This window comes from Elephas maximus, chromosome 11, assembly GCF_024166365.1.
Source record: "Elephas maximus indicus isolate mEleMax1 chromosome 11, mEleMax1 primary haplotype, whole genome shotgun sequence".
NCBI lineage: Eukaryota > Metazoa > Chordata > Mammalia > Proboscidea > Elephantidae > Elephas > Elephas maximus.
Genome location: NC_064829.1, coordinates 61,990,548 through 62,018,394, shown reverse-complemented (window position 1 = coordinate 62,018,394; position 27,847 = coordinate 61,990,548). Strand labels below are relative to the sequence as shown.

General features: G+C 36.1%; 1 protein-coding gene across 1 annotated transcript in view; it reads right to left on the bottom strand.

Moving 5' to 3' along the window:
* The window catches only part of DCC (DCC netrin 1 receptor), a 1,314,656-nt gene that overhangs the window by 195,033 nt on the left and 1,091,776 nt on the right, over nt 1–27,847 (bottom strand). The window contains exon 15 of the mRNA XM_049901020.1: nt 15,018–15,212. Within this exon, the coding sequence (XP_049756977.1) occupies nt 15,018–15,212 (195 nt within the window). The remainder of the gene's footprint in view (nt 1–15,017; nt 15,213–27,847) is intronic.

Genomic DNA, 27,847 nt, shown 5'->3' with positions numbered 1-27,847 from the left:
TTATTTCCCTACCATTACATGACTTATTTTAATGGAATTTTTGTGATCAAGCTTTTAAAAGTTCAGGTCAAAAATCATCCCATAACCCTTCTTTTACTCTGCTCCAGAAAAGAATTTCATTTAGCAACACCTATAATGCACATCATTCCAAAATAATAAAATGTTCTCTACGTGGTGCTTATTCATTTTTTATTCACATGTATCAACTATTCTAGAGACTTCTAAAGTGCATTGATTTTTCTGATTTAAAATGTTTGCATGTCATAACTCAAAACATCTATGTTCTACGCATGAGGAAATTTTTTTGATGAGGGGGATGATGAGCTTGACATCACAATGTACATTAAATGCACTGAACTTGGAATGCACTCTGGGAGTTATAAACGTTCATTTCTCCACAGGGTAAGAGACCTATTTCCAAGAGCACTCAAACTTACCCTTCAAAAACACTATATGACAGTTAGAATTCATTCTTGATGAGATTTATGACATAAATCAGAAAATAGATATAATGTAGTTTGGCATTTCAGGCATTCTTGAAGAGCTGAACTTTCTAGCATACTGAAATAATAAAATGTTTGTCCAATTGCTTATTAATGGACATCTATTTCTTGTCGAGGTGTAATAACAGGGACTGGATTTATCCTCCTGCCTGGAAAAACTTAAAAAAAAAAATAACAACAACAAACAAAATATATGAAACAACAGTTTTTAGACATTGGATATCAGGTGTATCAGGTGCACAGAAAGAGCACTCCAGAGATCTGCAGAGTGTCTCCACTGATCCTTCATCTGAATACTGACCAACGTATGTGTATGAGGAAATTACCCAAGGCTTGGGGGGAAATCACTCAGAAGGATCAGAGGAAAAAAATCCCTGGTGCCCACTCAGGGCCAGGAACAAGTGTCTTTCAACCAGCCAGAATGAACAACTGTGTAATTCGTGGAAGTCTGGGTAGAGTATGAAGAAGAGTATTGCCTCAGTATTGGAGAAAATTAGTTGCATGCTAAAGGGTGCTCTGATCCTGTCTGATAGCATAAAAGCAAGTTTCAAAAGGGTTAACATTTCTCTAAGTAACTTAACTGTATTCTAGAACAAAACTCAAGAATATTTATAAAAACATAAAAATCTCCAGCACTCAACCAGGCAAAACACATAATGTATAGGAAACATACAAAAATTACCAGACATACATAAAAGCAGCAGATGCAGTTTGAATGAGGATAAAAAACAATAAACAGAAACAGACCCAGGAATGATACTAATGAAAAAGTGTGCATACTTGAATATTGAAATAGTTATTATAATTATGTTCCATACATTCAAGAAGATAAAGATTGACCATGTTAACTAGAAATATGAAAAGAGTAAAATGAAACTTCTAGAGATGAAAATTACAATGTCTGAAATTAAAAATACAGTAAACATGATTAAGATTAGATTAGATGCTATGGAAGAAAAAAAGAAATAGTAACCTTAAGATAAAGCAACAGAAACTATCCAAAATGAAATACACAGAGAAAACAGGCTGAGGAAAAAAATAAACAAACGGAGCATCGGTGAGCTGTGGAACAATGTAAAGTGGCATTACACATTGTAGAGTCCTCAATCAAGAGAAGAGAGCGACTGAGAGAAAAACTAGTTGAAGACATAATGACCAATGTTTTTCCAAGCTTCATGCAACCTATAAACCCAATGATCCAAGAATCTCGACAAACCCCAAGCACAAGAAACACATACACACAGATGTAAACACACACACAACACCAAAAGACATCATAATCAGATTGCCTAAAATTAGTGACAAACAAAAAATGCTCAAAGCAGCCAGAGAAAAAAGACATGTACAGAGATTAAAAAAAAAGAAAAAAAAATTATTTTAGTAGTCTCATTGGAAACAATGTAAGATAGGAGACTGTGGAGCAGCATCCTTAAAATACTGAAGGAAAACATTTATCAACCTAGAATTTCATATCCACTGAAGAAGTACTCAAAAGAAAAGGCCAAATGAAAACTTTTTCAGGCATAAAAAACTGAAAAAATGTATTACAAACAGACCTGCACTGTAAAAAACATGAATAAATTTCCTCAGGCAGAAAGAAAACAGCCAGCTAAAAACCTAGATCAACACAAAGGAATGAAGAGCATTAAAAATGGTAACTATGGGGGTAGGTAAAGAATATGTTTTTTCCTTACTTTTAGCCTTTAAAAGATAATTGCCTGCTTAAAGAAAAAAAATAATACATGGAGAAGTGGTATAATATTTCTTAAAGTTAAACAATAATAAACATTGTTGTTGTCATTAGGTGCCTTAAAGACTGTTCTGACTCATAGCAACCCTTTGTACAACAGAAGCCATCCTCATAATCGTTGTTATGCTTGAGCTCGTTGTTGGAGTCACTGTATCAATCTATCTCATTGAGGTTCTTCCTCTTTTTTGCTGACCCTCTTCTTTACCAAGCATGATGTCCTTCTCCAGGGATTGGTTCATCCTAATAATATGTCCAAAGTATGTGAGACGAAGTCTTGCCATCCTTGCTTCTAATGAGCATTCTGGCTTTACTTCTTAAAGATATAAAGGTATATACTATAAACTCTGAAGCAACCACTAAAAAAGCAAAATAGTTATAGCTAATGAGCCAAAAAAGGATATAAACTGAATGATTAAAAATGCTCAATCCAAAAGAATGTGGGAAGAAAAGAAAAAAAGCACAAAGAACAAATGCGCCAACTAAAACAAATAGCAAGATGGTAGATGTAAACCCAACAATGTCAATATTCGCATTAAATGTAAATGTTCTAAACACCTCAACTAAAAGCCTGCATTAAAAAAGCAAGACCTAACTATGTGCTGTGTACAAGGACCCCACTTGTAAAGACACAAATAGTTTACAAGTGAAAGAATGGAAAAAAAAACATACCATAGCTAACACTAAACAAAAGGCTAGAGTGGATATATTAATATCAGACAAAGTAAATTTCAGACCAAACAATATTATCAGGGATAAAGAAGGATTGTTCAGAAATGATGAAGCAGTAAATTCTCAAAGAACATAAAATCCTAAATAAGTATACACCTAATGACAAAACTTCAAAACACATGAAGCTGAAACTGATAGAACTAGAAACACACAAATCTAGAGGCATAATTGCTTGGTAAAGCAAAACGCCCAGGCATCTGTTTTTCTGTCCATTCCCTTCAAGTCAACCCTGAATCCAGTTCACAGGATAGCAATCTTTAGACCTCCATCATTAACCTCTGAGGGTCATACCTGAAGCTGGAATATACTATACCAGGAATTTCACAGCTGTGTTCTGTTTCACTAGATTGTATTATTCTGCTGTTGAATTGAAGGAATTTAATTTTGCCAGAACTACTTTTTTTCCTATAGGAAGCTGAACTGCATGTCCTGCTCAGGCTTGGAATAGATCCCAGCCTCCCTTCCCCATACTAAAAAGCCAGGTCTTTGTTGTTCATGATGATATTTATCCGAGTGGCTTAATGTAACATTTGACTTTTTTTATTTAAAACAAAATTAGCTGTGACTCTTCTTGTTTAGTTCTTTTGCTGTCTCATCTCATTTATAAAATCAGGAAGACACCTGACACTAAAATAATAGAAAGAAAGGAATAGATTGACATTTGTGAAATATTTGGGAGAAATGCACCAAGTACCTATCTGTAAACACTAAATGAAATGGGAAATTAGGGATGAGATCTGGGTTGTTATGACCCAAATAAAACATTTTCTTAAAAGATACAGAAAGTGAAGGAAAAGTTTTTGATTGCTTGAATGACTGAATTTAATGTTGGTAGGATGAGAGACCCACATAATCTCTTATTTTATCAGTTTGGTTTTACAAATACTACTACAGGTTATGACATAGAAGAAGGCATCGTAAGTTATAAAAACAGGAGGAAGAAAAGGGGAGATTTGGAGATTTTTCATGTTTTCTATTCTAATGAGAAGATCTTTTCTCCTCTTGTTCAATAATAATATTCACCTTTTGTAATGAATCCTTCTCCAGATGTAAGAAAATGCATCTGCTTTGAGCCTCAGGAAGCAGAAAATGGGAAAAGAGTTGTAAATAGCATGATATGTATTATTAATGAATCACCTTGAGGGTGAAGACTGCATGAAAATGCCTACAGGTTTAGAAGATACTACCCAGTGCTGTCGATATTAACCTAAAAAAAAAATCTCTCTTGGAAGAAGGTCAGTCAGAACGCTCCTTAAAAGCAAGAGTGGTGAGACTTCGTCTTTCACATACTTTGGACATGTTATCAGGAGGGACGAGTCCCTGGAGAAGGATGTCACACTTGGTAAAGCGAGGGTCAGCAAAAAGGAGGAAGGCCCTCAACCAGATGGATTGACACAGTGGCTGCAATGATGGGCTCAAACATAGCTGTGAGAATGGTATAGGACCAAGCAGTGAGGATGGTGTAGGACCAAGCAGTGTTTCGTTCTGTTGTACATAGGGTTGCTATGAGTCGGAACTGACTCAATGGCACCCAGCAAAGACAATAACCTAAAATAAAAAAGTCGTAAAGGTAAAATCCACTTTTCCTGGTATATTCTTTGTAATGATCTCATGGAGTGGACTTTTGTCTTCCCCTCTCAGTCTCCTTCTGGGCAACTAGCATTCATGTTGAATAAATCTAACTTTCCCACGCAGGATTTCCTAATCACTTTTTTTTTTTTTATTCTACTATAATTGAAACCAGGATTATATATTTTTGTCTTTCACATTGAACTGAGTGTCACTGTGCCCCTTAGATTTTTGACTCATATTAATTTCAGTAAATGAATATGTTTTATATTCATTTCATGTATTTGATGCGTTATCTGAGCCTAAAAATCAGGAATCCTCAATTATTAAAAAAGCTTGTTTGATATAGCCCACTTTTAAGTGAAGAGAACAAATCAAATACTATGCTCTTCAAGGTTTATAAAAACATGCAATTCGAAGTCTATTGAACTACATTATTTATATTTCTTTAACAATTGATGTGTGCTTTTTTTATAATAATAATACATTATTTACATGCATGCACAATGTTTTTGTTGTTTTCTTGTTTTTTAACTTTTTAAAAATTTTAAAAGCCTTCACTTTTGTTATCTCAATTGAATCTTTTAAAAAGCTTGTAGGTTAGCTATAAAAACCCACTGCCCTCGAGTTGATTCTGACTCATAGAGACCCTATAGGACAGAGTAGAACTGCCTGATAGAGTTTCCAAGGAGTGCCTAGAGGAATCGAACTGCCAACCTCTTGGTTAGCAGCCATAGCACTTAACCTCTACACCACCAGGGTTTCTGGGTTAGCCATAGTACCCCATTTTATAGATAAGAAAACTCAAGCTCACAGAATTCCAGTTTGGGAAGAAAATGGTTATGGTGCTACACATGATCAATAATCCATTACTGCAAACAGAACTCACATCTTCATTCCAATACCACTGGATTCTGTACAAATTTAATCACAAATGGGCCATCTGTTTTCTTAATCTTTTCTCACTAAAGAGTACAAAGTAAAATATTTCTAATCAGTGTTATAAAAGGATTTTTGATAGCTTTCAGAAATAATTTACCCAAATATTTTTAATTAAATAAAACTTCAATATTATAGCAACGATCACAATGAAATATCTGATATTTATTTCTCTTACAAAGATGAACTTCTCAACCTCTATTGACTTTTCTCAATATCTGTTCATAGGGACAGATTACCCAATAAGCAAAGTAAGCATGTGCTTAGGTATCAACAAAGCAGGGGCACCAGTTGTCCAAAACAAAGACCCACAGATGCCAAGCAAACAGTACACAAGGAAAAGTGAGAGCACAACAATGGTTCAAGCAAGACTCAATTCATTATCCTTATTATGTATGGAAGTCGATATTGTTTGGCAGCTTAATTGTGACAAAATCTTTGAACAATTACTAAGAGTAATGAATAGAAAAAATGTTTTTAATTATAACATGTTAGAGATGAAAGATCTATCTGCAAATGAAATAGAATAATTTGTTGTAATATTTGTTTTCTGATCATTAAATTTTCTTTTATGACATCTTCTCATTTATTCATTTGTAGTTATAGCATTTATTATGAAACAAGTATCAGAATTGAAGTATACGCTGTTTAAAGCAAAATTGGTGAAAGTCAATTTTTTGTTGTGGGAAATCAGCAGAGTTTTACATTGATTGTTGAAACAACTAACTTCACTAACTCATTTTCATTGCTGTAGAATAAGTGGAATATTCTTTTTGTAGAAAACGTGGTATATAGTAAAAATCTTAGTATCCTACATCCACTAAAAATTTTGTATTCTAGCTCCTTTCATCCCCCATGTGTCTGTCAGTGTGTCATACTGTGGGGGCTTGTGTGTTGCTGTGATGCTGGAAGCTATGCCACCGGTATTCAGATACAAGCAGGGTCACCCATGGAGGACAGGTTTCAACTGAACTTCCAGACTAAGACAGACTAGGAAGAAGGATCAGGCAGTCTACTTCTGAAAAGCATTCGCCAGTGAAAACCTTATGAATAGCAACAGGAACATTGTCTGATATAGTGCTGGAAGATGAGCCCCCCAGGTTGGAAGGTACTCAAAAGATGACTGGGGAAGAGCTGCCTCCTCAAAGTAGAGTCAACCTTAATGACGTGGATGGAGTAAAGCTTTTGGGACCTTCATTTATTGATGTGGCACAACTCAAAATAAGAAGAAACAGCTGCAAACATCCATTAATAATGGGAACCTGAAATGTACGATGTACGAATCTAGGAAAATTGGAAATCATCAAAAATGAAATGGAACACATAAACATCAGTATCCTAGGCATTAGTGAGCTGAAATGGACTGGTATTGGCCATTTTGAATCAGACAATCATATAGTCTGCTATGCTGGGAATGACAACTCAAAGAGGAATTGTGTTCCATTCATCGTCAAAAAGAACATTTCAAGATCTATCCTGAAGTACAACGCTGTCAGTGATAGAATAATATCCATATGCCTACAAGGAAGACCAGTTAATATGACTATTATTCAAATTTATGCACCAACCACTAGGGCCAAAGATGAAGAAATAGAAGATTTTTATCAGCTGCTGCAGTCTAAAATTGATCAAACATGCAATCAAGATGCATTGATAACTACTGGCAATTGGAATGCAAAGGTTGGAAACAAAGAAGGAGGATCAGTAGTTGGAAAATATGGCCTCGGTGATAGAAACAATGCCGGAGATCGAATGACAGAATTTTGCAAGACCAACGACTTCTTCTTTGCAAATACCTTCTTTCAACAACATAAATGGCGACTATACACATGGACCTCGCCAGATGGAACACACAGAAATCAAACTGACTACATCTGTGGAAAGAGACAATACAAAAGCTCAATATCATCAGTCAGAACAAGGCCAGGGGCCTACTGTGGAACAGACCATCAATTGCTCATATGCAAGTTCAAGCTGAAAATGAAGAAAATCAGAGCAAGTCCACGAGAGCCAAAATATGCCCTTGAGTATATCCCACCTGAATTTAGAGACCATCTCAAGAATAGATTTGATGCATTGAACACTAGTGACGAAGACCAGACGAGTTGTGGAATGACATCAAGGACATCATACATGAAGAAAGTAAGAGGTCATTGAAAAGACAGGAAAGAAAGAAAAGACCAAGATGGATGTCAGAGAAGACTCTGAAACTTGCTCTTGAGCGTCAAGCAACTAAAGCAAAAGGAAGAATTGATGAATAAAAGACCTGAACAGAAGATTTCAAAGGGCCTCCCGAGAAGACAAAATAAAGTATTATAATGACATGTGCAAAGAGCTGGAGATGGAAAACCAAAAAGGAAGAACACGCTCGGCATTTCTCAAGCTGAAAGAACTGAAGAAAAAATTCAAGCCTCAAGTTGCAATAGTGAAGGATTCCATGGGGAAAATATTAAATGACACAGGAAGCATCAAAAGAAGATGGAAGGAATACACAGAGTCATTATACCAAAAAGAAGTAGTCGATATTCAACCATTTCAAGAGTTGGCATATGATCAGGAACCGATGGTACTGAAGGAAGAAGTCCAAGCTGCTCTGAGGGCATTGGTGAAAAACAAGGCTCCAGGAATTGATGGAATATCAGTTGAGAGGTTTCAACAAACAGATGCAGCTCTGGAGGTGCTCACTCATCTATGCCGAGAAATACGAAAGACAGCTTCCTGGCCAACTGCTGGAAGAGATCCATATTTATGCCTATTCCCAAGAAAGGTGATCCAACCGAATGTGGAGACTATAGAACAATATCATTAATATCACACACAAGCAAAATTCTGCTGAAGATCACTCAAAAACGGCTGCAGAAATTCAAGCCGGTTTCAGAAGAGGACGTGGAACCAGGGATATCATTGCTGATGTCAGATGGATCCTGGCTGAAAGCAGAGAATACCAGAAGAATGTTTACCTGTGTTTTATTGATTATGCAAAGGTATTCGACTGTGTGGATCCTAACAAACTAGGGATAACACTGTGAAGAATGGGAATTCCAGAACACTTAATTGTGCTCATGAGGAACTTTTACATAGATCAAGAGGCAGTTGTTCGGACAGAAGAAGTGGATATTGATTGGTTTAAAGTCAGGAACGGTGTGTGTCAGGGTTGTATTCTTTCACCATACCTATTTAATCTGTATGCTGAACAGATAATACGAGAAGCTGGACTATATGAAGAAGAACAGGGCATCAGGATTGGAGGAAGACTCATTAACAACGTGAGTTATGCAGATGACACAACCTTGCTTGCTGAAAGTAACGAAGACTTGAAGTACTTACTAATGAAGATCAAAGACCACAGCCTTCAGTATGGATTACACCTGAACACAAAGAAAACAAAAATCCTCACAACTGGACCAATGAGCAACAACAGGATAAACGAAGAAAAGGATTTCATTTTACTTGGATCCATAGTCAATGAATAAATCAAAAGACGCATTGCATTGGGCAAATCTGCTGCAAAGGACCTCTTCAAGTTGAAGAGCAAAGATGTCACCCTGAAAACTAAGGTGCGCCTGACCCAAAAAGACCTAAGCCATGGTATTTTCAATCACTTCATATGCATGCAATTGTTTTAAATGAGTATACTAGAGTTGGAAAACATAAATCCTTGCAGGAATCTTTACTATGTTTGTTTAATCTCAGAAAAGCAATTGTTGCATCTGGACATTTATACATATTTTTTTTTCCCCTGAGCCTACCGAACTTCTGAAGGTATTCTGATGATTTTTTAAAAAATCATTTCCATTTTATAAAACCCATTGCTGTTGAGTTGACTCTGACTCATGGCCACCCTATAGGACAGAGTAGAACTGCCCCATATGGCTTCCAAGGAGCACTTGGGGGATTCAAGCTACTGACCTTTTGGTCAGCAGCCATAGCTCTTAACCACTATGTCGCCAGGTTTTCCTACCATTGTATGTGGACTTGAATATTATTAAAAAAAACAACAAAAAAAAACTTTTAGTCAAACGTCAAATCCAAATTTAGTTTATCAATGACTAAACTTTAATCAAAAGTGTAAATTTTAGTCAGAAGTCTAAACTAAAATTTTGTTTTTCCAATTAAATTATATATTCCAGAGTCACTTTTGGTTCTAAAACATTTTGTTAGTTTAACTAGAGTGGTGCCAAATGTAATTAAAATGGTAAAAATACTGTCCAGGAACTGTACTTATTTTTATCAAGAACTTTCAACATAGAACTTTTCTATAAATATTTAAAAAGGGACTGTGAGGTTTTGTTATGATGGTTTGAGCCCTCTTCTGCTCACGCATCATACTGAAAACAATCATAAACTCTAAATAAAATAGAAAAAAAAAAAAAAACAGCCACATGTGGTATGAGAAATATACAAAAGTAAGTAGGCTGTGAAATTATTTCAGAACTTGGAAAAATTGGGAATGAGTCCTCCTTGCCCCTTTTTTCATTGTGTTGTTTTGCTTTCTAGGGGAAAGCTGAAGTTTGGAAAAACACCTACCTAAGTGCAGTTGGCTAAAACATCAATAGAAAGACTTCCATCTGAACCACTAAAAGGAGCTAGGAGGTCAAACAGTCTGTGGAAAGCCCACAGGAGAAATATGGAGAACCCTTAATTCTGAGTAAGAACCTGCGCAAGTCTCACCCTAACCACTAATTCAAAACAGCATAACAAAGGCTCGAGAAACAAAACAAAGATTTGAATTGCTTCCAAGAGAAGAGGAAAAAGAAAAAAATAAAAGGGTTTTCCGGCCTGTATCTCTGTTATTAATCTCTGTTATTAATAACTTTACAGCAGCTCTTGTACCTGTGTTCTGAGAGGTAAAGGAAACTACACTTGAATGAAAGATTGAAAATCTCAACTGAAAAAAAGTAGTGGAAAATATGACAGAGTCAAATGGAAAATTTAAAAAAGACAATATTACAACATATAAAGAAATTTACCAGATGAGATTAATAATAGAATGAAGATGACAGAGGAAGTGATCAGTGAACATGCTGCTAGAACAATAGAAATCATTTAGCATCAAGAAGAGAAAAAAGATTAAAAAAAAAGAACTATCTTTGGAACCTATGAGATAGAATTAAAAGGTGTACAATATACATAACTGGCATCTGAGAAGGAGAGGTGAAAAAAATTTTGAGAAGAAATTTGAAAAAAAACATGACCAACTTTGATGAAAGTCATAAATTTACAGATTCAATAATCATGGAAAATCCTAAAGGAGATAAATTCAAAGAAAACTATGACTGCTATGCCATAATGAAACTACTGGAAATCAAAGATTAAAAGAAAAGAAATCTTAAAAGCACTCAGAAAAAGACACGTTACTATAATAACCAACATTTTAAGTGACTACTGGTATCTCCTCAGAAATCATGGAGTATAGAATACAGTGAAACAACATCTTTAAATGGCCAAAAAAAAAAAAAAAATTTCTGTCAACACAGAATTCTATAAGCAGTGAAAATATTTTCAGGAATGAAGGTAAAATAAAACAGTATCAGATAAAGGAAAACTAAGAAAATGTGTTGCCAGCATGCCTACACTATAAAGAAATACTAAAGAAAAAATTTCAGACTGAAGGGAAATAATACCAAAGGGAATCTTTCTCTTCAGGTATGAATGAAAAACATCAGAAATGATATATATCTCTTAAGTTCTTTAATATATGAATACTGAAAGTGAAAAATCTGAGTCTGGCAGAAATTTCAATATATATACATGTAACATATGACAGTTATAACATTAAGGATGGTGAGAATGATAAAGATATCTGTATCATTGCAAGTTTCTATATTTTATATAATCTGGTTACAATATTAACTCCAAATAGGCTGTCAAAAGTTAAATATGTGACAATTCCTAGAAGAATCACAAAGAGCAAGGGTCACCAAACTATGGTACCGGCCTCATGTTTTTGCATGGTCCATGAACTAAAAATAGTTTTACGTTTTTAAATGGTTGAAAAATCAAAATAATTGGCTTTATGACACATGGAAATTATATGAAATTTAAATTCCTGAGTTCACAAGTTTTACTGGAACACAGCCATGTTCATTCATTTATGTATGGTCTATAATTGCTTTCATGCTGTAATGGCAGACTTGAGAAGTTGTGACAGAGGCTATATGGTCTGCAAAGCCATTACAAAAAAAGACTGTTGACCTCTTCAAAAATTTATCTCTAAAAATGCTAATTATAATTAAAATGAAAAACTTAAAAAAAAAAAAAAACTCCATAAGAAGGCAGCAAAGAGAAAACAGGCGAACAAAGAGAAAGATGGGAGAAATAGATAACAAAAAATGGTAGACCTAAGTCCAACTGTGTCAATACTTATACTAAATTATAATGGTCTAAAAACTCCAATTAAAAGGCAGAAATTGTCAGAGTACACATACTAGCAAGATGCAACTCTATACTATCTATAAGAGACAAGTTTAAATATAAAGACATATTTAGGTTGAAAGTAAACTGAAAGAAGAAGTTTTAACACATAAACTGTAAGCATAAGAAGGATGGAATAGCTATTATTAATAACATAAAATAGTCTTAAAGAAAAAAGTATTACTAGAGATAGAGACATTCATAAGGATAAAATAGATGATTTATAAAGAAGACATCAAAATTATAAACACATATTGGCTTAACAACAGACCCTCAAAAATAAATAAATAAAAGAGAGAGAATTAAAGGGTGGATTCAAACGATCAACTTTTGGTTAGCACAAAATTAATATTAAAAAATTTGTAGTATTCTTCTATGCTGAAGGCAATTAGAAAACAAAATTTAAAAAGCAATTCTATTTAAAATGGTTCCAAAAAGCATATACTTTGTAGCAATAAATGCAATAAAATTTCCAAGACCTCTACACTGAATGCTATAAAATATTGCTGACAGAAATTAAGGACACTTCAAATATGTACAGTTTATTGTATGTCAGTTATAAATCAATGAAGCTCTTTTAAAATCTCATCAAATGGTATACTTTATATATGCAGAGTTCATTGTACAGAAATAAGTCAATAAAGATAGGCAGATGGTAGATAGATACACACATATATAAAAAACCCACATACGTATACAGATACATAGAATATTTAAAAAAAAGATTGAGTTTCAAATTCATTGCTAGAATTCAGATCTTGCTATATGATGTGTTGTACATCAAACCCAGAAATAGGGTTCTTTGACTTAAAAGGAATTAAACGTCAAACATAAACCCTAATAGTCAACATTATTTAAAGAGGCTCTATTTTTTTTTTTATGCCTACATTCCCTGGTGGCATAGTGGTTAAGTGCTACAGTTGCAAACCAAAGGGGCAGCAGTTCAAATCTGCCAGGCGCTCCTTGGAAACTCTATGGGGCAGTTCTACTCTATCCTATAGGGTCGCTATGAGTCGGAATTGACTCGATGGCACTGGGTTTGGTGTTTGGTTTCTATGCCTACATTAGGCAAGCTTTTTTTTTTTTTTTTTAAGTCAGACAATATTACATATTGTTCAAAATGTTCTTGTATTTCCACTCCTGAAGTATTTCACTGTATCTGGTGTCTAAGCAGTGAATTGTTATGCCTTAATAAAACAAATGCTGTTTAGAAGTTCTGATCTCTCATCATTTTATTGGTCAAGTATAAACCAAATTGCTTTTATAACCTTAAAAAAGCCATGATACTTGAAGCCATGGCTCATCCTATGTTTACTAGTAGAAGCAGAAGTTAAAAAAAAAAACCAGTATACTTGCATAACCATGAGGACACAGAATGAATAACAACAAAAGATTAAAAACATAAATGATGTTTAGAAAGTATCAGCTAGAAGAACTTAAAATATACTTAAATTTCTCTTTCCATGTGTTTTCAGTGTAAACTCGTGACTATAAAATCCATATCCCACTTCGTAGCAGTTTTTCTAGTTCTTGAAAATATAGAAAGGAGAATTTCCCCCCCACCACCACCACCCTCATGTTATGCATTAGAGGAGATTTGCAATGTTAATCTCCCAAACTCCTAAACACTGCTTTGAATTGGAGACTCCTGGAGAGTTTCTTTGTAATGAAGAGCATCATTACCAAAGGACTTGGAGAAACAATGCAGCTAATTTTCCTTCATGACTTCATTCTGAGTTTGCACCATGCTTTCATGCTGGGGAGCCCGTGTGCACTGCCATGGAGATTTCTATCCCTTGGTCTTATGCATGGCATCAAGATGAACTGTCAGAGACGGTGTGTACTGAATAATGGACACACAAGAGCCCCCTGATAGAGGTTTGGCAGCCATAAAACATTTGTGATTGCTTTCACATTCAAACTCAGGGACTAGCTGAGGGAATATTATTTCTAAATGTCAAGCTAACTACAATTACGGGGATTTTCAGTGGGTGTGCCTCTTATTAGTGTTTGAAGCAATTATACAGAGAATGGGTTAAGTGTAGTATTCTATCTGTGCTGAGAAAATCATCTCTTGCCACTGCATTTTAGATATTCAAATTCAGTCTTCTCATAAATTTTTTTTTTAAAGTTCTGTTTATAAGAGATATTGCAAATAAATAGCAGCCCCTTTGCCCAGTTGCAATTCCAGTGGGGTCAGTGTACTTCATTGCAAATCATATGCTGTTAAATCAACAGATAAAATCAACTTTCCTTTTGCTCTATTACTATTCTGGTAGATGGCATATATTTATTTCATACTACTAATGATATAATCTCTTAAAGCATTACAGTAAATCAGACATAAAATGAATAATTACACTTTTACACACAGTTCTTTCTGGAATGAACAAATTTTCAATGAATTTAGAAATACAATAATTGAAGTACTGTATCATTAGAATAAGTTGTAGTTGAGTACATTAAGAGGACTTGCTTAGGGAGGGAGCTGGGATATGTGGAGTGAATGGTTTGATAATGCCAGGTCGCTAGCTTGACTGAAAATTTGTTTTTTCATCTTGTTTACAGCCACAATGACATAACCACAAAGCCTTACCTATGAATGCTAAGGGAAATAGAAGTAATGTTACTAGATAACTCAAAAAAAATCAATGCACTTTTTACACCCTTATGGCAACAACCAAGGGTGCACACCAGGACACACACCACTCCAGATTTTTGTCTCTTTAGGTACAATTCCTGAAATGCAGAATCCAAACTGGAGAGGAAAAATATGTATATGAAGCCCCATTTGGAACAGTGGTTAAGAAGTCGGCTGCTAACCAAAAGTTTGGCAGTTCAAATCCACCAGCTGCTTCTTGGAAACCCTATGGGGCAGTTCTACTGTGTCCCATAGGGTTGCTAAGAGTTGGAATTGACTCCATGGCAAAAAGTTTTTATATTTATGGATATATACATATACATATGTACACATACACATATATATTTGTCTTAAGAATGAATGTATGATACAAATTGAAATAATAATCCCAAAGAACAATTTTCCAAGAAGATAATTTAAAATAAATCATTTATTTCCCTTAATAGAAAAAAAAAAAATCACAGTTACTCACCTAACCTCTCAATGGAGTAATATCGCTGCTTACTGTCCACACGTACTGTCTCGGCGTAAGGGCTACCAACACCATAACCAATGATGTATCCTCGCACGACAATGTTTGGGTTCAAGGGAGGAGTCCAACTCATGATAATGCAGTTGGTCTGTGGCCTCACATGAAGAGAGCTTGGCTGGTCAGGAACCTGAGACTCTAGGGTTCAGAAAGAGGCATCGTGAGCGTGTCTCCTAATAGAATGTGTAGCCTGGCAGCAAGACTTAATATGACATTCTATGGGTGCCCCAATGGCCCTTCAATCATTGCCAAGTCCCTTCTTGTTTCAGCAGTTGATACATTTTCCATGTTTGATTTTATTTTCATAGAACTTCTTAAGCGTAAAAAGATACTGAATTCCCTCCACAGGCATTGCTCCACCATGCGTCTTTATTCTAATAGTTTCTTCCTGCTGCTTATTTCTTTTCTTCTCTTTTTTTTTTTTTTAAATACATTTCTTCCTAGCTATCATTAATAAAGGGTGAAGTCAAGGCAGAAGTTAAGAATAACAGAATAGGGAATGAAATGTCAAAATTGTCTTGCCCAAGAATTATTTACTCTGATTTCACTAAAAACAAAAATAAATTGTCTGTAGAAGCCGTTTCAGGCCAGGATCTCCTCAGCATGATTAGGATGGTGCTTGATCATGGTTTATGGCAACTGTGAAAAGTGCATGTATTATTATAGGAGGGGAGACAGTGGTATGGACTAAAGCCACATAGGATTTGGTGCTGTGCTAATTTGGTTTAATTCCAGGTTCTTCTGTTTACTACATGTGTAACCTCATACAATTATTTAACTTCCCTGTGTTTCCCTTCTAATTATGTTGGTATTCCAAATATTAAAAATTGATTAGAAGCTTGAGATTTGGAAGTGAGGAAGAGAAGTTCAGATATGTAGTAGGTATTGCCAACTGTGAGCCCTTACTTATCTTCTCTTAACCTCACTTCCCTCACTTGTAAAATGAGGATAAGGTGTTGAGAAGTTTTAATGAGATAATGAAGAAAAAGATACTCGTTATGAACAGCACATATGTTCTCAAATGATGTCAGCTATTTTCTTATTATGGAGAGAATGTCGACACCACTCTGGTACAAATTTTCTTTTAAAAGATGCTGAGTATTATAAACTGATAAATTGACGTGAGTTTTATGTCATCATCTCCCACCTCCTGATTCCATCCCTAAAAAAATGGCCCTTTTTCTGATCATTATTCAATTAGCAAATATTTATAGAGTGCTTATTATGTTAGGAAGGCACCCTGGTGGTTAAAGCGCTCAGCTACTAACCAAAAGGTTGGCAGTTTGAGCCCATCAGCCACTCTGTGGGAGAAAGATGGCGGCAGTCTGCTTTGTAAAGATTACAGCCTTAGAAACCCTGTGGGGAGGTTCTACTCTGCCTATAGGATCGCTATGAGTTGGAATCAACTCCATGGCAACACGTGTGGTTTTCAGCTTTTCTTATGTTTATTATGCAACTAGGTACCTATAATGTTCGGTATACAGTGAAGAATGAATATAGCCGACATCGAACCTATACTCTTGGAATTTGTAGTCTAATGGAGAAGACAAACAAGTAAAAAGGGGTTTTTTATAATATAGTATGATAAACATTTTGATAGTTTAATACAGGCACATACAGCTTATTCATTGGAAATCAAGAAAGTCTTCTGGGAGGAAAGGACCTAAGAAAGGATGTGCCTATTAAAATTTTAATAGTTGGGTATGTGCCTAGCACATTTTCTAACAATTAGTAGGTTTTCAAAAATATTAGGGATCTGAATCTTATTCAAACTATATTTGTTCATTATTTTTGCCCTAAGGGAAATCTCTGAAGGCAACACAGGGCAAATTATGAAAAGGAATTCGATGACCAAAGGTAATTTTACAATACATTTTTCTCCTTAATGTAATAGCAAAAGCTGGAGCAAGCCCATTACCAGCTTTATCCATCTTTGACATGCACACTTAGTTCAAGTGACGGATGGCAGCATGTCTTTTATTGAAGGGTTTAAAATAGCTACCAGATCAACAGCATTTTCTAAAGATGTTATTTTCTAAAGATGTCCCTTTGTGAGCGAAGAGGGAGAAGCTATTATTTGTCTGTCCTGAAGAAGCCTGAGATACAACGTGCAAAGGCATCCAAAAAAAAAAAAATATATATATATATATACAATGTGGATATAAACCCTAACAGCAGAAACACAATGTTCGTGAAGTATTTCCCACTACAAACCCTAAGTAAAAGTAAAAAAAAAGAGAGGAAAGAGAGCGATTAATACTTTTCAACCCTACAGCCACAGAAGGCTTGCCAGTATCCTTGGAATGTAATGGGCTCCACAATGAATTCTGTTTAACACATTTGAAGCTTTTGCAATAGCTACTGAAACAACCATATGATCTGCCTAGGCTTATATTTTGAAAATAAACTAAATACTACTCAGATTTTCTGCATTTACAACTTTTTAAGAAACAATATGGAAGCATAATGATGAATGGTGATATTCGACATATTTTAGAATAAGTGGAAACACTATTTAAAATGTTTATAGAACAGTAACTATTTTCCCATTTTTCAGCAAACCACAGTGCAGTTCCCCTTCAAGTTGGTTCAGTTAGTAGACAGAATAACATCCATCAGTGCCTTAGGGTAACAGGGTAGAGTGCACAAACTGGTTCTTGAGGAAAATGAGCTATCATTACTCAAGACACATCTTTATCCTTCCCTGCATAAAATAGTTTCAGTCCTAAATTTAAACTTCAAAACACCGTTAATGTTTAAAAAAAGTAGGAGTGTTAATACATAAGAACATAAGCCATTTCTCTATTTAAATATTTAATGGGTATTTACCACTCAATTAGGATCATTGGGCTAGAAGGAAGAATGCCTGGCAAGACCTGGACCATGCATAACATATGGCCTCATCATAAAGATAACTGTTAGGAGATCATTCATAATCCAGAATATCTCACTCATATCTACCCACTCACTTCTTAATGCAAAGAAAAAAAAAAAATGACAATTTTCCTTTTATGCTACCTGAGTGAGTTTTCTCTAACACAGGTGACCTTATGGGCTATGAAAGTGGTTATTACAGGAATGAACTATAAAATATTGACTTAGAAAATTTGCTATGAAAGTACATGAATGCTTTTGTTTTAGGACTCCCCGAATTTGGCTACAGGGTCGCTATGAGTCGGAATTGACTCGACGGCAGTGGTTAGTGGGTTTTTTTGAATTTGGCTACTCATAAAAGTTTTATAAGTATCTCTAGGGCAGTGACTGAATACGTAAAGAATACAGGAGCATTAGGAAAATTATTAAGATAATTTGAAACCAAAACACATTTGGGGTGAAATAGCCAAAATAACAAGTCTCAAAATTTCTACTGGAGTCTAAATTATCAAGATAACTAGGTCAACTGCCATTCTTAATTTAACTATGGAAATATGGATTCTGTCTTGGTTTCATTTGGTTCTAAAGACCATATATTATTCTTGGAGAGACGTTTATGGGCTTCCACTAATGAGTAATGTTCACAGACAGTATTCTAGAAAATTTTCAGATTAATCCCTGTGACATTTCAACAATTACTGTGCATCTCCAATATGCCAGTCACCCGTTCAGGTACTGGGGATACACTGCTGAATGGGTTTGGGAGAGAGGATTGACGTGGAGGTAAAAACAAATAAATGAGGAAATCATGAGATTTTGATAAGTACTGTGCTTATGGGATAGTAACTGATTCATCTAGAAGCTCTCTCAGTAGAGAGTCTTAAGATGAATAATCAACAACAGCTAGTCAAGAAAGCTTCAGTTTGGAGAGCTTTGTAAGCAGAGAGAATAATCACTGCAAAGACCTAGGTATGGAATGAGCTTGGTATTTGGAGAAACTAAAGAAGTTCACCGAAGGGTAATCAGTGAGGAGGAAAACGAAGAAGATAACTAGGGGCTAGGCCACTGTAAACAAAGCAAACCAAGATAAATAAGGGATTTAGGTTATATCCTAAATACAAGGAGAACAGTTTGAATGGTCTTCCAATATGATATGATTGATGTTTTAAAAACATTATTTTGTTTTTCTAGGTAAAAAGAAGATTGGGGAGGCGGTACAGAGAGAAGGCAGGGAGAACATAAACATGTGGAAGCACTTGTCTGGTGGCTCTTGTGCACATGAAGTAAAGTAGACCTATCTGAGACGTTTGGGAAATATAGTCAAAGACTGAGTGTGAGCAGGCAGGTTTTGAAAGAGAAGATTCAAGACAACTTGTAGATATTTGGCTTGGGAAAGTAGATGGATGATGGTGCTGAGATAAGATGGGGAAAAACAAGTGAGCTCTCTTTAGGCTATGTTAAATTTGTGATACCTATTCCTCATACTTATGGAGATGCCAGGGAGGTAGTTAGGGACATAAATCTAGGGTTTTCATGAAAGGCTATGTCTGGAAATATAGATGCAGAAGCTACCAGCAACATATAGATGGTATTTAAAATGAATATGTGTGTGAATAAATAAAACATAAATAAGTTCATGTTACTGCTCTGTTCACAACCCCTAAGGTCTTCCCATATCACCTCGTAAGGCCAGATTCCTTAAGATGGTCTAAAAAGCCATATATGATCTACCCCTCTCTCCATTACCTATCCGTTCTCGTCTCCCACAACGTTCTCCTTTGCTCATCTCACTCCAGCCATCTACTCCACAATGGACACTTTGCTATTCCTCAAACATGCCAGACATGCTCCAGCCCCAGGACATTAGCGTCTGCTCTGCTGTCTGCCCTGGAAGTTCTCCCCAGACATGACTTCCTCCCTTACTTCCTTCAAGTTTTTGTTATTTAATTGCCAACTGCAGCCTTCCCTGTCTACCTTATTAAAAATTGCATTCTTTCCTTCATCACTCTTTATCTCCTCCTTTATAGTCCCCCATAGGATTGATTACCACTTACTGTGTTGCCTATTTAAATTATTTCATTACTCTTTGTCTTACCCCCTTCTGTAAATTCTCTAACTCTAGCACCTAGAACAGTGCCTAGCAAAAAGTGCTCAAAATTATGAGTATTAAGCATATGTTTCCTGTAAAGTTTGATGCAACAGCCATATAACTGTCATTTATATAACTATCATTTTATGTAAAATTACCACCATTTGGTATAAATCTCTCCATGAGATAAGGATTTTCAGAAAAAGAAGATGGCAAAACATAGGAAGGTAGTAAGATGGAAACAGTTATTAAAATCCTGTTCTTCTAGCGGCTGGCAAGATTTGTTTCCGCCGGCTCCTGCTAAGGAAAACAATAACTGCAGTGCACCATCCACTGTGGAGGGTGCTGCCAGGTGGTGTCAGGTAGATCGGGCTTTTGACAAATCCATATTCTTTTTCCGTTTAGCACACTACATTTTATGGGTCATTTTGTTTGAGTTTTGTTCCACTCCTTAATAGCCTATATTTCTTTACAGCAAATTACATAAGGCAATTGACATACCCACCCTCTGACTTTCCAGGCAGGTTGGATAGATACTTCTCATTAGGTGCTATGGAGTCAGTACTGACTTATAGCAATCTTACGTACAAGAGAACAAAACACTTCCTGGTCCTGCATCATCCTCACAATCATTGCTATGTTTGAGCTTATTGTGGCAGACACTGTGTCAATCCATCTTATTGAGGGCCTTCCTCTTTTTTGCTGACCCTCTACTTTACCAAGCAGGATGTCCTTCTCTAGGAATTGGTCCCTCATGATAGTATGTCCAAAGTATGTGAGATGAACTTTTGTCATTCTTACTTCTAAGAAGCATTCTGGCTATACTCTTCCAAGACAGGTTTGTTTGTCTTCTACAGTCCATGGTATGTTCAATATTCTTCACCAACACCATAATTCAAATGCATCAATTCTTCTTCAGTCTTCTTTATTCATTGTCCAGCTTTTGCATGCATATGAGGCAACTGAAAATACCATGGCTTGGGTCAGGTATACCTTAGTCCTCAAGGTGACATCTTTGCTTTTTAACACTTTAAAGAGGTCTTTTGCAGCAGACTTCTCCAGTGCAATACTTTATTTGATTTCTTGACTACTGCTTCCTTGGGTGTTGACTGTGGATCCAATTAAAATGAAACCCTTGACAACTTCAATATTTTCTTCATTTATCATGATGCTGCTTATTGGTCCATTTGTGAAGATTTTTGTTTTCTTTTCTTTTTATATTGAAGCATAATCCATACTGAAGGCTATTATCTTTGATCTCCATTAGTTAAGTGCTTCAAGTTCTCTTCACTTTTAGCAAGCAAGGTTGTGACATCTGCATATCACAGGTTGTTAAAGAGTCTTCCTCCAATCCTGATGCTGCATTCGTCTTTATATATCCAGTTTCTCAGGCTATTTGCTCAGCATACAGATTGAATAAGTATAACGAAAGGATATAACCCTGACAGAGACCCTACCTGATTTTAAATCATGCAGTATGCGCTTGTTCTGTTGGAACAACTGCCCCTAGGTCTATGTACAGGTTCAGCATGAACACAACTAAGTGTTCTGGAATTCCCATTCTTTGCAATATTATCTATAATTTCTTATGATCTACACAGTTGAATGCCTTTGTGTAGTCAAGACACAGGTAAACATCTGTCTGGTGTTCTCTGCTTTCAGGCTTGGTCCATCTGAAATCAACAATGATATCCCTCATAACATATTTCTTGTCCTTTTCTGAATCCAGCTTGAATTTCTGGCAGTTCCTTGTTGATGTACTGCTGCAACTGTTCTTGAATTATCTTCCAAGTAATTTTATTTGCAGTGTTATTAATGATATTGTTCAATTTCCACATTCCATTGGATCACCATTCTTTGGAATAGGCAAATATACGGATCTCCTCTAGTCAGTTGGACATGTAGCTGTCATCCAAATCTCCTGACATAGAGGAGTGAGAGCTTAAAGCATTGTGTCCATTTGTTGAAACATCTCAGTTGGCATCGCATCAATTCCTAGGGCCTTGGTTTTTGCCAATGACTTCAGTTCAGCTTGGACTTCTTTCTTCAGTACTGTTGGTTCTTGATCATATGCCACCTCCTGAAATGGCTGAACATGGACTAATTCTTTTTGGTACAATGACTCTGTGTATTCCTTCCATCTTCTTTTGATATTGCCTGCATTGTTCAATTTTTTGCCCATAGAATCCTTCAATATTGCAAATCGAGGCTTAGGTTTTTTCTTCAGCTCTTTCAGCTTGAGAAATGCCAAATGTGTTCTTGCCTTTTGATTTTCTAATTTCAGGTCTTTGTACATTTCCTTATAATACTTTACTTTCTCTTTTCAAGCTGCTCTTTGAAATCTTCTGTTCAGCTCACTTACTTCAATCATTTCTTCCTTTTACTTTAGCTACTCTATGTTCAAGAGTAAGACTCAGATTCCCTTGTGAGATCCATTTTGGTCTTTTTTACTTTTTATTTTCTCTTACTTTTTAATGACCTTTTGCTTTCTTCATGTACTATGTCCTTGATGTCATCCCACAACTCCTCTGGTCTTCAGTCATTAGTATTCAATGCATCTTATCTATTCTTGAGATAGTCTCTAGATTCAGGTGGGATAGACTCAAGGTTATATTTTGGCTCTTGTGGACTTGTTCTAATTTTCTTCATATCAGCACATGAGCAATTGATGGCCTGTCCCACAGTTGGCCCCTGGCCTTGTTCTGAAATATGCTTCTCTATCATCTCTTTGCACAAATGTAGTCAATTTGATTCCTGTGTATTTCATCCCCTGAGGTCCATAAGCATAGTCTTTGTTTATGTTATTGAAAAAAGTGAAGTTGGTAAAAAATCTTTAATTTCTTCATTTTTGGCATTAGTGTTTGGTGTGTAGATTTAAAAAATAGTTGTATTAACTGGTCTTCCTTGTAGGCTTATGGATAGTATCCTATCACTGACAGTGTTGTACTTCAGAATAGATCTTGTAATGTTCTTTTTGACGATGAATGTGACATCATTCCTCTTCAGTTTGTTGTTCCCAGCAGAGTATACCATACGATTGTCTGATTCAGAATGGCCAATACCAGTCCATTTCAGCTCTCTAATGCCGGGATATCTTTCTTTATGTGTTCCATTTCATTTTTTATGACTTTCAATTTTCCTAGATTCGTACTTTGTACATTCCATGGTCCAATTAGTAATGGACGTTTGCAGGTTTTCTTCTCATATTGAGTTGTGCCGCGTCAGCAAAGGAAGGTCCTGAAAGCCTCACACCATCCATGTCATTATGTTGACTCTATTTTCAAAAGGCAACTCTTCCCCAGTCATATTTTGAATGCATTCCAAATTGAGGGGCTCATCTTTTAGCACTATATCAAACAATGTTCTCCTGCTTTTCATAAGGTTTTCACTGGCCGATTTTCTTTTAGAAGTAGATTGCCAGGTTCTTTTTCCTAGACTGTCTTAGCCTGGAAACTCCTTTGAAACCTGTCCGCCATGTGTGACCCTATTAGTGTTGACATACACATGGCATAGCTTCCAGCATGACAGCAACACGCAAGTCACTACCATATGACATACTGACAGATAAGTGGTAGCATTCTCCTCTAAGGTGATTCAAACCCTACTCTCTCAATATTACAGACCTTAGTTTTCTTTTTAAAAAATGCTCTAAAATCGTATGCCAACTTTCTCTCTAGAAAATGTCTTTCATGAGGAAATGAGGTTACATTATTTTTTTTTTTAATAATTTTTACTGTACTTTATGTGAAAGTTTACAAATCAGGTCCATCTCTCACTTACAAACTTATATACACCTTACTACATACTCCCAATTCCGCTCTGCCTAATGAGACAGCCCGCTCCCTCCTTCCAGTCTCTCTTTTTGTGACCATTTTGCCAGCTTCTAACTTTTTTTTAACCCCCTCTACTCTCCCATCTCCCCTCTAGACAGGAGATACCAACATAGTCTCAAGTGTCCACCTGATGCAAGTAGCTCACTCCTCATCAGCATCTCTCTCCAACCCATTGTCCAGTCCAATCCATGTCTGATGAGTTGGCTTCAGGAATGGTTCCTGTCCTGGGCCTACAGAAGGTTTGGGGACCATAACTGCTGGGGTCCTTCTAGTCTCAGTCAGACCATTAAGTCTGGTCTTTTTATGAGAATTTGGGGTCTGCATCCCACTGCTCTCCTGCACCCTCAGGGGTTCTCTGTTGTGTTCTCTGTCAGGGCAGTCATCGGTTGTGGCCGGGCACCATCTAGTTCTTCTGGTCTCAGGATAATGTAGTCTCTCGTCCATGTAGCCCTTTCTGTCTCTTGGGGTCGTCATTACCTTGTGTCCTTGGCGTTCTTCATTTTCCTTTGATCTAGGTGGGTGAGACTCATTGATGCATCTTAGATGGCTGCTTGCTAGCGTTTAAGACCCCAGATGCCACACTTCAAAGTGGGATGCAGAATGTTTTCTTAACAGATTTCGTTTTGCCAATTGACTTAGATGTCCCCTGAAATCATGGTCCCCAAACCCCTGCCCCTGCTTTGCTGACCTTCAAAGCATTCAGTTTATTCAAGAAATTGCTTTTGGTTTAGTCCAGTTATGCTGACCTCCCCTGTATTGAGTGTTGTCTTTTCCTTCACCTAAAGTAGTTCTTATCTACTATCTAATTAGTAAATACCCCTCTTCTATACCCTCCCTCCCTCCTCCCTCTTATAACCACAAAAGAATGTGTTCTTCTCAGTTTAAACTATTTCTCAAGTTCTTATAATAGTGGTCTTATATAATATTTGTCCTTTTGCAACTGACTAATTTCACTCAGCATAATGCCTTCCAGGTTCCCCCATGTTATGAAATGTTTCACAGATTCCTCACTGCTCTTTATCGATGCATAGAATTCCATTGTGTGTATATGCCATAATTCATTTACCCATTTATCCATTAATGGGCACCTTGGTTGCTTCCATCTTTTTACTATTGTAAACAATGCTGCAACGAACATGGGTGTGCATGTATCTTTTCGTGTAAGGGCTCTTATTTCTCTAGGATATATTCTGAGGAGTAGGATTCTTGAGTCGTATGGTAGTTCTATTTCTAGCTTTTTAAGGAAATGCCAAATCGATTTCCAAAGTGGTTGTACCATTTTACACTCCCACCAGCAATGTATAAGTGTTCCAGTCTCTCCACAGCCTCTCCAGTATTTATTATGTTGTGTTCTCTGGATTAATGCCAGCCTTGTTGGAGTGAGATGGAATCTCACAGTAGTTTCAATTTGCATTTCTCTAAGGGCTAATGATTGAGAGCATTTCCTCAAGTATCTCTTAGCCGCTTGAATATCTTCTTTAGTGAAGTGCCTGTTCATATCCTTTGCCCAATTTTTAAGTGGGTTTTTTGTCTATTTGTGGTTGAGCTTTAGCAGAATCATAGATTTTAGAGATCAGGCTGTGGTCAGAGACATCGTAACTGAAAATTTTTTCCCAGTCTGTAGGTGGTCTATTTACTCTTTTGGTGAAGTCTTTAGATGAGCATAGGTGTTTGAATTTTAGGAGCTCCCAGTTATCTGGTTTCCCTTCATCATTTTAGTAATGTTTTGTATTCTGTTTATGCCTTGTATTAGGGCTCCTAACTTTGTCCTTATTTTTTCTTCCATGATCTTTATCGTTTTAGACTTCTGTTCAGGTCTTTGATCCATTTAGAGTTAGTTTTTGTGCATGGTGTGAGGTATGGGTCCTGCTTCATTTTTTTGCAGACGGATATCCAGTTATGCTGGGACCATTTGTTAAAAAGACTATCTTTTTCCCGATTAACTGACACTGGGCCTTTGTCAAATATCAGCTGCTCATATGTGGATGAATTTATATCTGGGTTCTCAATTCTGTCCCATCGGTCTATGTGTTTGTTGTTGTAACAGTACCAGGTGGTTTGGCTACTGTGGCTGTATAATAGGTTTTAAAATCAGGTAGAGTGAGGGCTCCCACTTTCTTCTTCTTTTTCAGTAATGCTTTACTTATCCAGGGCTTCTTTCCATTCCATATGAAGTCGATGATTTGTTTCTCCATCTCATTAAAAAATGTCATTGGAATTTGGATGGGAAGTTCATTGTATATATAGATGGCTTTTGGTAGAATAGACATTTTTACAATGTTAAGTCTTCCTATCCATGAGCAAGGTATGTTTTTCCACTTATGTAAGTCCCTTTTGATTTCTTGCAGTAGTCTCTTGTAGTTTTCTTTGTATAGATCTTTTACATCTCTGGTAAGATTTATTCCTAAGTATTTTATCTTCTTGGGGGCTACTGTGAATGGTATTGATTTGGTGATTTTCCTTCAATGTTCTTTTTGTTGATGTAGAGGAATCCAAGTGATTTTTGTATGTTTATCTTGTAATCTGATACTCTGGTGAACTCTTCTATTAGTTTCAGTAGTTTTCTTGAGGATTCGTTAGGGTTTTCTGTGTATAAGATCATGTCATCCACAAATAGAGATAATTTGACTTCTTACTTGCCAATCTGGATGCTCTTTATTTCTTTGTCTAGCCTAATTACTCTGGCTAGGACCTCCAGCACAATGTTCAATAAGAGCAGTGATAAAAGGCATCCTTGTCTGGTTCCCGTTCGCAAAGGAAATGCTTTCAGGCTCTCTCCATTTAGGATGATGTTGGCTGTGGCTTTGTATAAATGCCCTTTATTGTGTTGAGGAATTTTCCTTCTTCCTATTTTGCTGAGAGTTTTTATCATGAATGGGTGTTGGACTTTGCCAAATGGCTTTTCTGCATCAATTGATAAGATCATGTGGTTTTTGTCTTTTGTTTTATTTATATGGTGGATTACATTAATTGTTTTTCTAATATTGAACCAATCTTGCATACCTGTTATAAATCCCACTTGGTCATGGTAGATTATTTTTTTGATATGATGTTGAATTCTGTAGCCTAGAATTGTGTTGAGGATTTTTGCATCTATGTTCATGAGGGATATAGGTCTGTAATTTTCTTTTTTTGTGCTGCCCTTAGCTGGTTTTGGTATCAGGGATATGCTGGCTTCATAGAATGAGTTAGGTAGTACTCCATCCTTTTCTATGGTTTGAAATACCTTTAGTAGTAGTGGTGTTAACTCTTCTCTGAAAGTTTGGTAGAACTCTGCAGTGAAGCCATCCGGACCAGGGCTTTTTTTTGTTGGGAGTTTTTTGATGACCTTTTCAATCTCTTTTTTTGTTATGGGTCTATTTCATTGTTCTACTTCTGTTTGTGTTAGTTTAGGTAGGTAGTGTGTTTCTAGGAATTCATCCATTTCTTCTTGGTTTGCAAATTTATTAGAGTACAATTTTTCGTAGTAATCTGATATGATTCTTTAAATTTCAGTTGGGTCTGTTGTGATATGGCCCATCTCATTTCTTATTTGGGTTATTTGTTTCCTTTCCTGTATTTCTTTAGTCAGTCTGGCCAATGGTTTATCAATTTTGTTAATTTTTTCAAAGAACCAGCATTTGGCTTTGTTAATTCTTTCAATTGTTTTTCTGTTCTCTAATTCGTTTAGTTCAGCTCTAATTTTTATTATTTGTTTTCTTCTGGTGCCTGATGGATTCTTTTGTTGCTCACTTTCTATTTGTTCGAGTTGTAGGGACAGTTCTCTGATTTGGGCTCTTTCTTCTTTATGTATGTGTGCATTTATTGAAATAAATTGACCTCTGAGCACTGCTTTCACTGTGTCCCAAAGGTTTTGATAGGAAGTGTTTTCAGTCTCATTGGATTCTCTGAATTTCTTTATTCCCTCCTTTATGTCTTCTACAACCCAGTCTTTTTTGAGCAGGATATTGTTCAGTTTCCAAGTATTTGATTTCTTT